The sequence below is a fragment of the Limanda limanda genome, chromosome 4, assembly GCF_963576545.1.
Source record: "Limanda limanda chromosome 4, fLimLim1.1, whole genome shotgun sequence".
NCBI classification, from domain to species: Eukaryota; Metazoa; Chordata; class Actinopteri; order Pleuronectiformes; family Pleuronectidae; genus Limanda; species Limanda limanda.
In genome coordinates, this window is record NC_083639.1 from 16,909,200 (window position 1) to 16,922,688 (window position 13,489).

Genomic DNA, 13,489 nt, shown 5'->3' on the forward strand with positions numbered 1-13,489 from the left:
TACTCTTGTTTATTTCTGACAATGAAATATTGAATATTAGTCGCATCTGAGAAGCATATATTTATTACATAAAAGATATTTACTAGCATAAGCAAAAACAAACATACAATGTTTCTCATGCCTTTAAAAGCAGTCAAGTAGAATTAATGAGACCTAAACGGTCATCAAATGTGCAGTTTTCACTCCTTGGTTCTTGGTTTCTTATTGGCTCCCTGAAGCCACTGCTGAAGTCCTCCAGTTGACTTCTGCCGAGTCTCTGTCTTTCTTTCTTGCTCTTCATTCTCACGAGTGTCCGACTCCTTCCTCTTAGAGGTTGAGCTGCTTTTCAACCAGCTCATCATCCTCTGACTGCTGGCTGTTGGTTTGGGCTCCTATGGGTCAAAGGTCAGATTTATCAGATGAAACCAAAAAAAAACTGTATAGCTAGATTTTTCAAAAGGGAGTAAAAAAAATATGAGAGTAAATCGAATACCTTTTTAATGCTAGGATCCACAGGCTGAAGGCACTCTGGAGAGTTGTTGCGTGAGTTGTTGACGAGCGACGAGACGGGATGAAAAGTCAGAATGTTTTTAGACTGGAGCAGTTTCAGGGCATCGAGGGACTTCACCTCCCCAAAGTTGAGCCATCTTCTGACTTCCTCCTCGCCATCCATAATAGCTGGCATCCTAAAACCAAGCATACAGTATGCTACAGTTTCAAACGGACAAATGAAACTAGAATGGTGCTCAGTAAAGCCATTCCTCCACCGTGGCCAAATAGTCCCCTTAAATTATATCCACCAAATTCCACACACAGACAATAGTCCTCTAAGCATGCTTCATTTTTTCTCATGAGTGTATTTGCACATTTACTGTTCTTACCTATCATGGATGCTCTGCAGGTTTGGAGAAGCATTCACAGTGATCACGCTGTATGTATAAAGGGGTTCTCCACCATCTGGAGGTGTCCAGCAGTCAAACAGTCCAGCCATAGTCAGCAACTTCCAGCCTGTCCATTCACATGGTGCTTCCTCCCCTCCCTGCCACACACAGCAAAGAACAAACAGGCAGAGTCACATTAAAGGTTTAAATGGTTCAAGTTTGCATATTAAAATTTGGAGGCTGGCTTTTTTTTGTTTAACAACTTTCCAGTCAAAAGCTACATACTTAAATTAAAACCAAACCAGTCTTTGGTTAGAAATCTCTGTGCTAAGGGAACACCTGGTGGACACATGAACATTTTTGCCTCAGCTCCTCTCTCACACAGGAAATTTCCAGCCACTCTTAATTTCCGCCATAGCTGAATTCTCTACTTTTGCTCTGAATGAAAGCTCATTTTCAAGGCGCTTATACTGCTGAAGAAAACCCAGTCCGAACCTCCGTCGAGTCAAGGGAGGAGCCGTCTGCAGAGCGAGCCGTCTCTGAATTCTCCTCACTGCGAGCCGAGGTCGGGAGGTCATCCTGAGCTTCTGCTTTCACCTGACTGGATCCTGCCGGAGTCTGAGGGAAGTAGATGAAGAAAGGCTGCTTGTTTTTCTCCTCCCGCCTCCACTCATAAAACCCATCAGCCAGGATGACGCAGCGCTGTCCTTTATTCAGGGGATACTTTGGAGAGAAAGGGGAGTGATCAGAATCCTGAAGCCCACAAAGCCTGTAGATGACAGGAGTAGCTGAAAGACTGCAGTGTCTCTGACCCTACACACCTTGTACGATTTCTTCTCCAGTATGTTCTCACTGCGGCAGTTGTTGGTGCTGTACTGCATCTTACTCGGATCTGTCTCCTTGAACCAGGCAGGTACGAGACCCCAGCGCATGGAGGCCAACACACACTGATCCACAGGAGCATCCTGGCGACACACACCAGGCGTGGACACAACAACATGAGCATCTATGGAAGTACATACTAGCACTCTGAGGCAGAACAGTGACCCCTGTTTACATGGAAAACTACAATCAAAGTATTGACCTTATTCTAAACAAGACATCTCCATTTTTATGTTTATATGAGTGGCTTACAGAATATTTGATTCATGAGTGCAAGTCCGTGGATAGACTGGTGAGGGCTGTGGAGAAGATTTATGGTTTCTCTCTGCTTCATCTACACAGACTGGTGTGTCAGAAAGACCACCAACATAATGGCTGACCCCTCCCACCTCCTCTTTGCACACATGCCATGTAAAGAGGCTCAAGGCAGAGAAACCTTAAATGTCCACTGACCTCCTGCTAGATTTAGAACGCTGCTCTTTTTATGTTTTTTGGGTAAAATGGATACGAGTTAATGTGTCTGATGTTGTTTTTAAATGTGAAATGTGGAGTACAGTGTTTCACTCCCATGTTACGTGTGTTGTGAGAGTGACAAATAAAGCTGAATCTGACACTGGATCATATCGTAACATTTAAACAGGAATATTTATGGGACATTCTAAAAGTCATGTAAAAAACTCTCATGTAAAAATCATAATCAAAATAATATCTTATTCAGGATATGGTCAACACACAGGATATTGCTCTCCCTGTAAACTTAGTGAGTGCTGCATATGTGTATGTCTGTGTCAGATGTGTGTTTATGATTTATGAGGCTAATTCTTCAGGTTATACTGCACATTGTTTATGTCCTTATTGGAGGTAAATATTATAAACATTGCAACTAGCGATCAACGCAAAGGTAACTTTACAGGTTGATTCCATCCATTAGTCTCCTCTCCTCATTTAGCAAAGATCTAGTGAGGATGAAACCCTCCCATGATCCCTCTCTCTTCGGTGTACTTTACTCTCCTTCATGCCTCCCACACAGGAGGGGTTGTCCAGCTCTTACCTTGTCGAAATGCCTCTGGGACAGCAGGACGGGGCTCATGGTGGTGGGGCTCTTGTTGTAGGAGGGTCGGTACTTGTCCGCATCTCCATCCCTCCAGCGGGGCTGCCTGCGCTGCCCTCCCCGGGTCCTGTAGGAGCAGGCTCGGCTCACCTCGTCCGGAGCCAGAGTGCAAGCGGTTCTTCCACACATCCTGACGGCAGAAGCGACACTTTAAAAACACCCGAGAAGAAGAGCTCGGCCAGTATTCTACAGAGTTAGCATGCTAGCTTAAACTCGTGTTAGGGCACTGAACCGTTCTTCTTCGCTGGCTGCAATAAGACGTTTAGAATCCGTGTTGGTGTTACCTGTTGTTGAGTGTAGCGGTGTAGTTGTGTTGTTGTGTTTTCAGATGTGGTCTCAGGAACTTGTCCGGACACACAACTCGCCCCTCCCGCGGTTTTCTGCACAGCCGCCCCTATCCTTCTTCTGATTGGTTCACCGTGGATATGCTCACTTCAACCAATCAGCACTCTTCAAAGCAAAACCCTGACCAACCCAGAATAAACTATCGATAAAGGAGAGCGTGTACCAACCAATCAGAGGCCGGATAGTGATTTATCCTGCAGTTACATGCCTCTACTTCTTCCGGTCACAAAAATCCATAATGGAGACAAATAAACATCTTTCCCCACAACATCACTTCTTCTGTATTAGGCGAGCATCTCGGTCCGCGCCAGTAAAATCAACGCCACATTGAAAACACAGTTCAGTGACAAAAAGTAGAGTTAGGTGCAAAAAGCTTCTCTGGGTTAGGGTTAGGGAAATAACATGATGAACTTCTCAAGGAATATGAAGTCTTAATCACTGTAAATGGAAGGATTATTTGTGTAACACCTAATGACTGCTGCTCCGTTAATGCCAAACCTCTGATGAAAGACTCTTCTCCCTCAGCTATTTAACAAACTGTTTTAATCAATTGATGTTGTTGAAAAATGGCAAATGGAGCATTTGTTGAAACAATGCTGCTGAGTGGCCCATTTATAAATTGAAATATAAATATACGTCTCTGCCTCTGCATTCATAAATTTGTCTTATAGATCATTAAAGCTGAATGAATTATAAGGTCACACTCAGGACACATGGCCGAGTGTCTGAGCTCCCAAGTCATTTGTTAAAGTTTCATGACTCTGCTCTTTTTGGCTGCAGGCTTAAGATGTCTGGTCATGAGGTTTAGTTACATTGTGTCGGTAATTAGCATAAAGTGTCTGCCTAATAACATACACCAAGGAGGTTACGTTGTCATCTATTTATTTATTTTTTCTGTATCTGGTAATTAGTAAGATTATGCAAACACTACCAGACGGACCATGAAACTAGGTGGTCTGGGTTCAGGGTTAACCCACACCCAAGAACCCTGTTTTTTGCCTCTCCACTCTACCTGACAATAGGTTGAACTGGTTGACCTTTTTATACCGTGTCTGAGTCCTGCATTTTTGGTCCTTAAATCAGCTCCACCTCACAAGGGCAAAGGGCTACCTGTTCTAACCCAGAGAGAAGGAAGACAGCCAAGGCCCTTCAAGGTTCTGGGACAGTGTCACATGTTCATTGAAAATAGTTTCATAGATGATTTATAAGTTTTTATTGAAACCTAATGTAGTTTTATTTCATTGCAGTTTTTTTTTGGACTCCATACAAACTATGTTAAACTTTTGAAAAACCTCACAGTGCTCAACCTCAACATCTCATAATGACCAGCTGGTGGCGGTAGTGTGCCCCTGTAGAGGTGGGGAACATTGTGACGGGACGGAAAAGAAGAGTCTCCCCCTGTCTTCTGCAACCGTTCTGGAAAATGGCGGCGTCCCTGTGCCAGGTCGGCAGCACCGTGGGTCGAGCCCTCGCCAAAGCCCGCAGTGTGAGTACTGAATCAAAGTAGAACCAGAAGATGGATTAATAACTTGACTTGTATGTGTGTACTGCTCTTGTTTCGGCCTCGCGTTTGTTAACCGGCTGACTGAGCTGTGAGCAGCACAGAAGCGGAGAGGTGTTAGCTAACCGGTTAGCATTATGTAGCTACTAGTGTACGCAAGGTCACCTGGTACAGGAGCCAGAACCTGTGGTTGCAACCACTTAATACGTTACATGTACTTTGTATGTGTGTTATTACGATCAGCGTGTCGTCGTTTCACTCGCATCTGTCCGTTCACAAGGTCAGTAGCTGTCAGCCCGGTCATTTGTCCTCAGTTGCCCCTTACACAAGCTTCCGGGCTAACAGCGTTAGCACGGTGACTTTCGATAGAGAACACTGCTCGATCTTGGGTTGTTGAAGCAATTATCAGCAAGTGGAATAATGACATGAAAGCTGTACTGTTACACTGAGCATCTACTTTGAAGAAATCACTTTAACATTCGGCAACAGGACGGATCAGTGCCTGTTTCATTTAGTGCTGATCGAGCATTTTATCGGTCGAGTATAATTTTTAAAGTGATGCAGTCACTATCATCTTATATGTCACTATATACGTTGTAACCATTGCCTTGTTTAGGAACACAGGGGAACATTACTTCGCTATTATTTTTAAGGAGCACGGGTGGACCCGTCCTGCTGTGTCCGGGCTCGCGTTGCCTGACCGATTTATAATAAACGAATAATATTTGTTAGATCTCACCACACATGAAATAATATATAAATATATATAAACCCAGACAGGTTGCGTACAATATTCTGTATTACACAAAACACCATCATCCCCACATACCACCTGGACTTGTGCCCGCAAACAAAGGCGGACACGTGAATATAAACACACAATTTAAACAATCAATATTTCCCCACCCCAGGTTCATACAATCCCCAAGCAACGACCCAAACAAAATGTTTGCAGGTGTGGCGTGGTGAGTTGCAGCAAACAATACAAACAATGTCTGCGCTATCCTCACCGCCTTCCGAGCGCCCAGAAAAAGTTCAGTCCTTGCGGTAATCCATTATAGTGTCTCCCAGGCAATAGTCCAGTTTTGTGGAGATGACCCCTTTTAAGTCTTTAGGACCGTAGTTCCCTCGAACGTCTGGTCGCTCTGCCGGCCCGCACAAACAAAAAACAACCAACCCCTCGAGACGTCACTTCCCCACCATTTATCACATTTGGACGTTAAAGAAACCAATATATACACCATAACCCATTCCATAAACAAATACATTCAGCACTGTCCCTTCTTAGCTTTGCCCACTCGAGGTTGAAGTATCTTGAGTGGCCATGATTGAGGGGTAGATCACAATCCTCTCGGAAAACCTGGGTCAGGGGTCTCACCCCTGCCTCTGGACCTGTCGGGAGGAACAAGACCTAAAAACATAGCAGCTGCTGAAAATCTAGTTTTACGATGGAGCACCCTTCCTTGGGTTAAATAGAAGCTCTAAATGTTGTGTAGTTTGTTTCAGTTATTTAGATATAAAATGTATACAAATACATACAAAGATCCCCATCCTGATAATTTAAGGCGTCTGACCGATTAAATATGTACATGTTTCTGGTACATAAAGTGCACTTAAGTGACCTTTACAACGTGTGTGTTCGTGCGTGTTTGTCAGTCTACTGTATAGTCATTTTGTGGCAGCTATACAGAAGGTGTCAGTGTCAGCCTCAACTTTGGATTCCGTCCTGTGCCAAATGTTTCTTCTCTTGCTTTGAATGTGAATGGATAAACAAGAGACTTTTAAACCTAAAGGTTTAAAATCTTAAGATTTTTTTGGTACAAGATTCCAGTAATGGATTCTCATGGAAGTTTTTATTTGAACAGAATTTTTAAATGACTCTTGTTGCTTCTCTGTGCCCCTTGCAGCCCCTACTGCTGTCTCTCAGGCGTGGCCAGGCCTCGGTCAGCTACGCTCAGAGCCTGGTGGGAGCCCCTGAAACCCAGCTCACTGCTCTCGACAATGGTTTGAGGATCGCGTCTGAAGAGACTGGACATGCCACATGCACGGTAAGAACACAACAATACAGGGTCTATTCACAACCTTTTAATTGGCTGTTCTATGAGAGCTGTAGATGAACGTGTTTCTTCTCTGTCACAGGTGGGTCTATGGATCAGCACTGGCAGTCGCTATGAGAACGAAAAGAACAATGGAGCAGGCTTCTTCCTGGAGCATATGGCTTTCAAGGTGGATATTGGGAGACTTTTTTCGCTTAGAGACTCATAATGAACTATGTATTAAACTGATGAATTTGCAATGTAGAGACTTAAGACCCCTTTATGGATGCTTAAAAAATGACCTAGTGAACAGCTTAATTGGCAATTTGTCAGAATTAAAATACTGTATATTTGAGCACAGAGAGTAGGAAAGAAGCAAAGAGATAAAGAACTGACACTGTCTGACACTAGGCACAATTAAACGGATGTGATGTCATCATGGATATGTTAATTATTCATTCAAAATATATATCAATACATCAATCTAGGTTTAAATCAGGTGTATAGCTTCTTTCTACTGAAAGTGTAGAGTTTTACAGCAGTTCCACACAGTTTAACTGCATCCTAGGATTTGACCTTGGCTTGTTGACAGTGTCCATGTTAAGCACATGTTCCTCATCTCTCCCCAGGGAACAAAGAACTACCCTCAGACAGCCCTGGAGCAGGAGGTGGAGTCAATGGGTGGTCACCTGAGCGCCTACACATCTCGGGAGCACACTGCATACTACATGAAGACCCTGTCCAAAGACCTGCCCAAAGGTGACAGGACCTGTTTACAATAAACCGATTAATTCTTGAGTTTTCATAATAATTCAGTTTTAAAGTCATCCTGGTCAAATTCAAGCTACTCTTGTTTTGAAGAAGAAGACATTAACAAAACCTGTTTCCTCTGTTTCCCAGCTGTGGAGTTGCTGTCGGAGGTGGTGCAGAGCCTCTCGCTGAATGAGGCAGAGATCGAGCAGCAGAGGGGCGTGGTGCTGCGTGAGCTTGAGGAAGTTGAGGGCAACGGGCAGGAAGTTTGTCTGGACATGCTACATGCCACAGCCTTCCAGGGCACTCCTCTGGGACACACCGTGCTGGGACCTTCCAGCAATGCCAGGTAGGAACAACTGCATGTCATGTATTTTATCATTAGACACCATCTCAGGGCAACTCTGAACTTATTCCCTCAAAAGCAGCAACCACAATACTGTGGTATTTCTCATCACTTCATTCCATAAAATATTTAATTCTACACCTTTTGTGTAAATTTATAACAGTGCTCTTATTAAATTCTTCCAGGAATCTGAGCCGCCAGGACCTTGTCGATTACATCAGCAGTCACTACAAGGCTCCTCGCATGGTGCTGGCTGCTGCTGGAGGTAACAGCATCCTCCTGACACTGTCTGGAGACTCTGTGGTAGCCTGCGATCCATTGAATGACTTGGCGTTCTTCCGATTCCTTTGCAGGTGTGAACCATGACGAGCTGGTCAGTTTGGCCAAGTCTCACTTCAGCGGAGTTTCCTTCGAGTACGAGGAAGACGCCATCCCCGTGTTGTCACCCTGCAGATTTACAGGCAGTGAGGTGAGATGTGTTCAATGTTTTATTTTTTTAGTATTTTATTCATTATTCTTTGTCAGCTTTGTTATATGGTGTCTTATCCTCGTGTGGTTTCCACTATTATATTTCCTAATGTTAATTATATTAATGTTTAATATATCAATGCAAGCTCAACAAAAGAGACTTGCATCCCTAACGGAATGTAGCACATACTTCCATTTGAAAGTTATGTGCTGTCTTACTTGTTATGCTTTTCCATCAAAAATAGAGCCTAGGCAGTGTTAGTCTATTTACTGTCTTGGTCATTTGTGTTGTTAATGTTTGCCTCTCCTGTCTCTCCTCAGATCCGTGTGCGTGATGATGCTTTGCCTCTGGCACACATTGCCATCGCCGTGGAGGGAGCCAGTGCTGCCAGCCCAGACATCGTGCCTCTCATGGTGGCCAACTCCATCATCGGCAGCTTTGACCTCACCTATGGTGGTGGAAAGGTTGGTGGAAAATCTTTTTTGTACAGGCTTGTTACTTGATGCAGCTCAGAAAATGAAAACAGTGAGGAAATCGTTAACCTCCTGAACTTAAATTCATCCTGTTGGTTCAGCACTGTCCCCTCTTAGCTTTGCCCACTCGAGGTTGAAGTGTCTTGAGTGGCCATGATTGAGGGGTAGATCATAATCCTCTCGGAAAACCTGGGTCAGGGGTCTCACCCCTGCCTCTGGACCTGTCGAGAGGAACAAGACCTAAAAACATAGCAGCTGCTGAAAATCTAGTTTTACGAAGGAGCACCCTTCCTTGGGTAAAGTAGAAGCTCTAAATGTTGTGTAGTTTGTTTCAGTTATATAGATATAAAATGCATTTTATACACATACATTTTGAATGTGGAGTGTGGAAGCTACTTCCCTAGGTTTAAATACAGAGATGAGGACTTTAACAGACAGGGACAATGGAACACAAAACTTAATGTTTTTTTAAAGTCACAAACATACAACCTACATTCAAAGCATTTCAGCCAAACACTGCATGTGTTTTTGACCTTCTCCATGACTGTCTTGTTGTATAATCCCACTTTAAGAACAATAGAATATAATTATCTATTTCTCCCTCTCATGTGCAGCATCTGAGCAGCCGCCTGGCTCGTCTGGCAGTGGAAGATAATATCTGTCACAGCTTCCAGGCCTTCCACTCCTCCTACAGCGACACCGGCCTGCTGGGCATTCACTTTGTCACTGATAAACACAACATTGAGGACATGATGCACTGGTCCCAGAACGCCTGGTGAGTAATAACACCAGGACCGACACCCATGCTCGGAACACCATAACTATAGTTCGTCTTATTTCCTCCTCTCTCTGCTCCGTGCAGGATGAACCTGTGCACCACGGTGACAGAAAGTGATGTAGCCAGAGGCAAGAACGCTCTGAAGGCCAGCCTGGTTGGACAGCTCAATGGTATGTACTGCATCTGTCTTACATTTACACACGCACAAATAAAAAAACTCATCCGTGTCACAAATCAACAAATGTGTTTGTCTTTTAGGTACAACACCAATCTGTGATGACATCGGCAGACATGTCCTGAACTACGGCCGGCGTATTCCTCTGGCTGAGTGGGACGCTCGCATCGATGTGAGTTTAACACTTTGAAGTAGATGGTTCAACAGTTATTTAAAGCAGAAGGTCTTGTTGTTGTTGTCCGTCTCTAGAATACTTGTTTTGACCTCCTCCCCATCTCTCCTTCAGGCCGTGACCCCCAAGATGGTTCGTGACGTCTGCTCTAAATACATCTATGACAAGTGTCCTGCTGTGGCAGCAGTCGGTGGGTTCACCTGGGAGTTTGTTCCTTTTACATTAAAATTAGAGGTCGTACTCTAATGATTTTCTTTAATCTGCTACTCTTGTCTCTTTTCCAGGCCCCGTAGAGCAGCTGCCTGACTACAACCGAGTGCGCAGTGCCATGTACTGGCTCAGGTTTTAAGACGTGTTGTCTTGTTGTTCTGTGTGTCCCACGTTGGAAACTCCACCTCCTCCCAAACCTCATCTCGCTTTCGTCCCGTCATCGCTGCGAGAGTCACCACCTGAGGATTGTCCACCCTCTGCTCGGCAGCACAGGCAGCCATCCATCCTCTCTCTTCCCCCCTTCCTTATTATCCTGCCCATTGATCACTCGTAGTCAGCCATGAGGATGGCAGCCAGCTTGCACACGGTAGACATTGGTTACCTCTTGATTTTACTGCACAGCTCCATGTCACCTGCTTCTGTCTAGCAGAGTGGAGGGGGGAGAGGGTGGGCTTGAATATGATATAATCTACTGGACACATAACAGTCGGTAATACATACAGCTTGGAGTATATTTATAATTTCTGTAAAATTTGTTTCTGTCCTCTATTGTACATAACAGAAGCTCCCATTCCAACAAAAATAAAAAAATACTGTAAAACACTCTATTGTATGTTGTCTCTTTCATATGTATGGTTGCATGTGGTGTTGCTTTTTTAAAGAATCCACACAACCTATATGTCAAATTTATAGACTTTCACTGCAATTTTGTTTTTATAGTCACCCATCATCATCCATTCATTATTCCATGGCAGCCAGTGTAAAGATTTATTCCCTTCAATAAAAACCATCACAATGGCAGCTCTCTCCCCTGGGGAAGGTTGAAGAAGGTGGGTGCCAACCACTCTATTTCCTTGTCCTTGTCCTCTGTTGATGGAAACCGAGAAAGTTTGACAAAGGTTCTTAGAGGAAGTAAACCATCCTCCATAAGGGTTTTTGTAAATCAACAGCATTGCTTGGGTTACCCTGGGTAGGGTCTTCTTTCATGTTAACTTCTATTTCTTGCACTTTGATACAAAGTATACAGGAATGCTGAGCACATCAGTGTTCAAAATATTCTTCCTTTTATTCTACATTTTTCTGTCCAGTATTTTTCTTAATTTTATTTTTTCATTCTCTGTGTTCAAGTTAAATGGCTGTCTGAATTGTGTGCTCTGTTCTATGTAGCCCTATTTATGACATTAATGAAATGTATTAGTGTAAAATATATGCTTCAAAAACTAAAAAGTTGGGATTTCAACATAAAAAAATTTGGAAGGTAAAACAACTCTCAATCTAACATCAGAATGAAATCAAAATAATCACTGATGTAAAAAAATCGCCTGCAAGTGCCTGTCTTCCCGATCCTTGTTTAGGGAAAATTTAGAGAGTCATGGAGGAGTAGCCCGACAAAACAATCATACAAAACACTGCCCTGATTCTGATAGCTTGGATGCATAGTCAATCATACTAAATAAATATTATTATAATAATTATAATTAGTTGTCTCTGCAGGCTTCTGAAACAAGTGCCCTTATTATTTAATTCAAAATTATTTCCAAAACTGGAATCCACATCAGTTTCAGTTGGCCAACAGATTCTGGATCAGACCATTTATGAACTTGGCTGTGTTTATACCTACATGTTTTGTTTCATGTTTTTCCCCTGTAAAATGACGCTGTATTCAGAATGTACATGATGACGTACTTAATGATACATAAGTTAACTGTATACAGAGTTTATATTATCAGGCGGCTTGGGTCATTAAATCTGGACCTGCTTTGATATGTTGAATCACTGAGATGACATCAGCTCATGTGCTGTCTTGCGTCACTGAGTTACTGCGACGGTAGCGCTACTGGTCCGACCCAGGACATCTCGGTTTACTGCTGGATGACATCTGTGTGACCCCTGTTTGTTTATCTGAGGGTAACTGAGACGGCTCGTAATCCTGAGGGCCCCCGAGGGCCAGCTATCATAATCAGCCTGGACTCATAATATTCATATCATTAATCAGATGAGGACAAATCCCATGATGGGCCGGACTGGAGGTGAATCAGGGAAGGAGCTAGGCCTTGTCTCGGTGAGTGTCCCTCCTGAGCCTGACAGCCTCTTCCTCCTTGTTGCTCTCCAGAGGGCATTCTCTCAGTCTGTCCTCCCATCACCGCCTTCCTCTCCTCCTCATGTTCTGTAAAGTTCTGTAAATAGAACATATAATCATAAAATAGATTCCTTTAAGTGGCAACTATCCACAGAGTCCACGGGTTATATTCAACATGTCATAGATTGCAGGGAGACATGGCCGTGATGGTCGTCGTGCACAAGGTCAGATGGGAAAAGTTGACATCATTAAATTGGGCTTATACTGATTTATTGGTGATATGATATTAGATCTTCAATCAAATCGATCATTTCAAAAACCAAGGAAACTATTTTCTCTTGCTTTTATCCTGCGTGAAGATTAGGACACTCTTGCCTCTGAGATATCTGCTCCAAAATACATGCACCCTGTAAGAAGTGAATCATGTAGTTATGTTGTTATGTAGCACTTATTTTTCTAAAGTTTGTGACGTAGGATGTTTGTCTCAGGTCCTGATGTTTGCCTGACGATTGACAACTTAATGATAAATGTTCTGGGTTGTTTTTAGCATGCAGTCTCAGTAAAGGAAACAGTGTATGCATGAGATTCATTTAGCTCTGCAGTATCACATTTTCACCCCAGCTCAATAAAATTGTTATACAAAAAAGTTACCCACACCATGACTCTCTGTCTGTAGTGTTTCATCTGCACTGACGATGAGAAGGATCGTTTTCCTTCACTGAGCTTGGAATTTTTTTCATGGACACTGATGAAGAAAGCCGCGGACATCAGGTGGTCACAGAAATTGTCCAGTGACTACATCCCTCTTTGTCTTCGCAGCTGTGACTCACTCTTGTAACTGCATCATTACCTGCCTGTTATATCACGCATCAGTCATTCTGTTAACTGTACGCAGCTCATGCACTTATGTGCTGCTCTTTCTCATTCAGTGAAAATCACTGTGCACATTCACACAAAGTGAAATCTAAAATAACTCGGATAGAAACAACACATACACACACACTGGATACAGTATAATGAGATTTTTGTCTCGTAGATTTTGAATGTGCTGTATACACTAAAAAGAGAATACATTTTACAAATTTACACCAACAGAAGGATACAATAAAGTATACACACATAGGCACATAAAGGAAATCACATAGAGAAATAAACTAAAAGATATGGGAGCGAGAGTTCATGACTTTAGATTTCTTTTTTAATAATTTGTCCCAAACTTCACACAGTAGGCCTAATCCTCAGCCTACCATCTAAGATACTGGGACATTGTGACCATATCCACAGCTAGTGACACAGCAGCA

At 43.2% G+C, this 13,489-nt stretch overlaps 2 protein-coding genes across 2 annotated transcripts; one reads left to right on the plus strand and one right to left on the minus strand.

Moving 5' to 3' along the window:
• Positions 1 to 47: 47 nt before the first annotated feature.
• hmces (5-hydroxymethylcytosine binding, ES cell specific) lies at positions 48 to 3,214 on the minus strand. Its single transcript, XM_061069348.1, has 7 exons — positions 3,138 to 3,214; positions 2,794 to 2,983; positions 1,682 to 1,825; positions 1,356 to 1,583; positions 861 to 1,018; positions 473 to 665; positions 48 to 371 (listed from the first exon to the last, which is right to left on the minus strand). Exons 2-7 carry the CDS (start codon positions 2,980 to 2,982, stop codon positions 180 to 182), a joined length of 1,104 nt encoding a protein of 367 aa, XP_060925331.1. The 5' UTR covers position 2,983; positions 3,138 to 3,214; the 3' UTR covers positions 48 to 179.
• A 1,397-nt stretch (positions 3,215 to 4,611) lies between these two features.
• On the plus strand, positions 4,612 to 10,711 carry LOC132999601 (cytochrome b-c1 complex subunit 1, mitochondrial). Its single transcript, XM_061069302.1, has 13 exons — positions 4,612 to 4,684; positions 6,607 to 6,747; positions 6,839 to 6,925; positions 7,365 to 7,494; positions 7,636 to 7,834; positions 8,017 to 8,096; positions 8,185 to 8,300; positions 8,621 to 8,764; positions 9,388 to 9,548; positions 9,636 to 9,721; positions 9,810 to 9,898; positions 10,013 to 10,088; positions 10,183 to 10,711. The coding sequence occupies exons 1-13, from the start codon at positions 4,622 to 4,624 to the stop codon at positions 10,245 to 10,247; spliced, it is 1,437 nt and encodes a 478-aa protein (XP_060925285.1). The 5' UTR covers positions 4,612 to 4,621; the 3' UTR covers positions 10,248 to 10,711.
• The last annotated feature ends 2,778 nt before the right edge of the window (positions 10,712 to 13,489 follow it).

Bases quoted from the DNA above. Each gene is read 5' to 3' on its own strand.
- hmces (XM_061069348.1), bottom strand. From the start codon at position 2,982: ATGTGTGGAAGAACCGCTTGCACTCTGGCTCCGGACGAGGTGAGCCGA. The intron at 1,584-1,681 runs GTGTGTAGGGTC...TTCTCTCCAAAG, and splicing joins TGGAGAAGAAATCGTACAAG to TATCCCCTGAATAAAGGACA. The intron at 1,019-1,355 runs GTTCGGACTGGG...TGTGTGTGGCAG, and splicing joins CCTCCCTTGACTCGACGGAG to GGAGGGGAGGAAGCACCATG.
- LOC132999601 (XM_061069302.1), top strand. From the start codon at position 4,622: ATGGCGGCGTCCCTGTGCCAGGTCGGCAGCACCGTGGGTCGAGCCCTC. The intron at 8,097-8,184 runs GTAACAGCATCC...ATTCCTTTGCAG, and splicing joins GGTGCTGGCTGCTGCTGGAG to GTGTGAACCATGACGAGCTG. The intron at 9,722-9,809 runs GTATGTACTGCA...TTTGTCTTTTAG, and splicing joins CCTGGTTGGACAGCTCAATG to GTACAACACCAATCTGTGAT.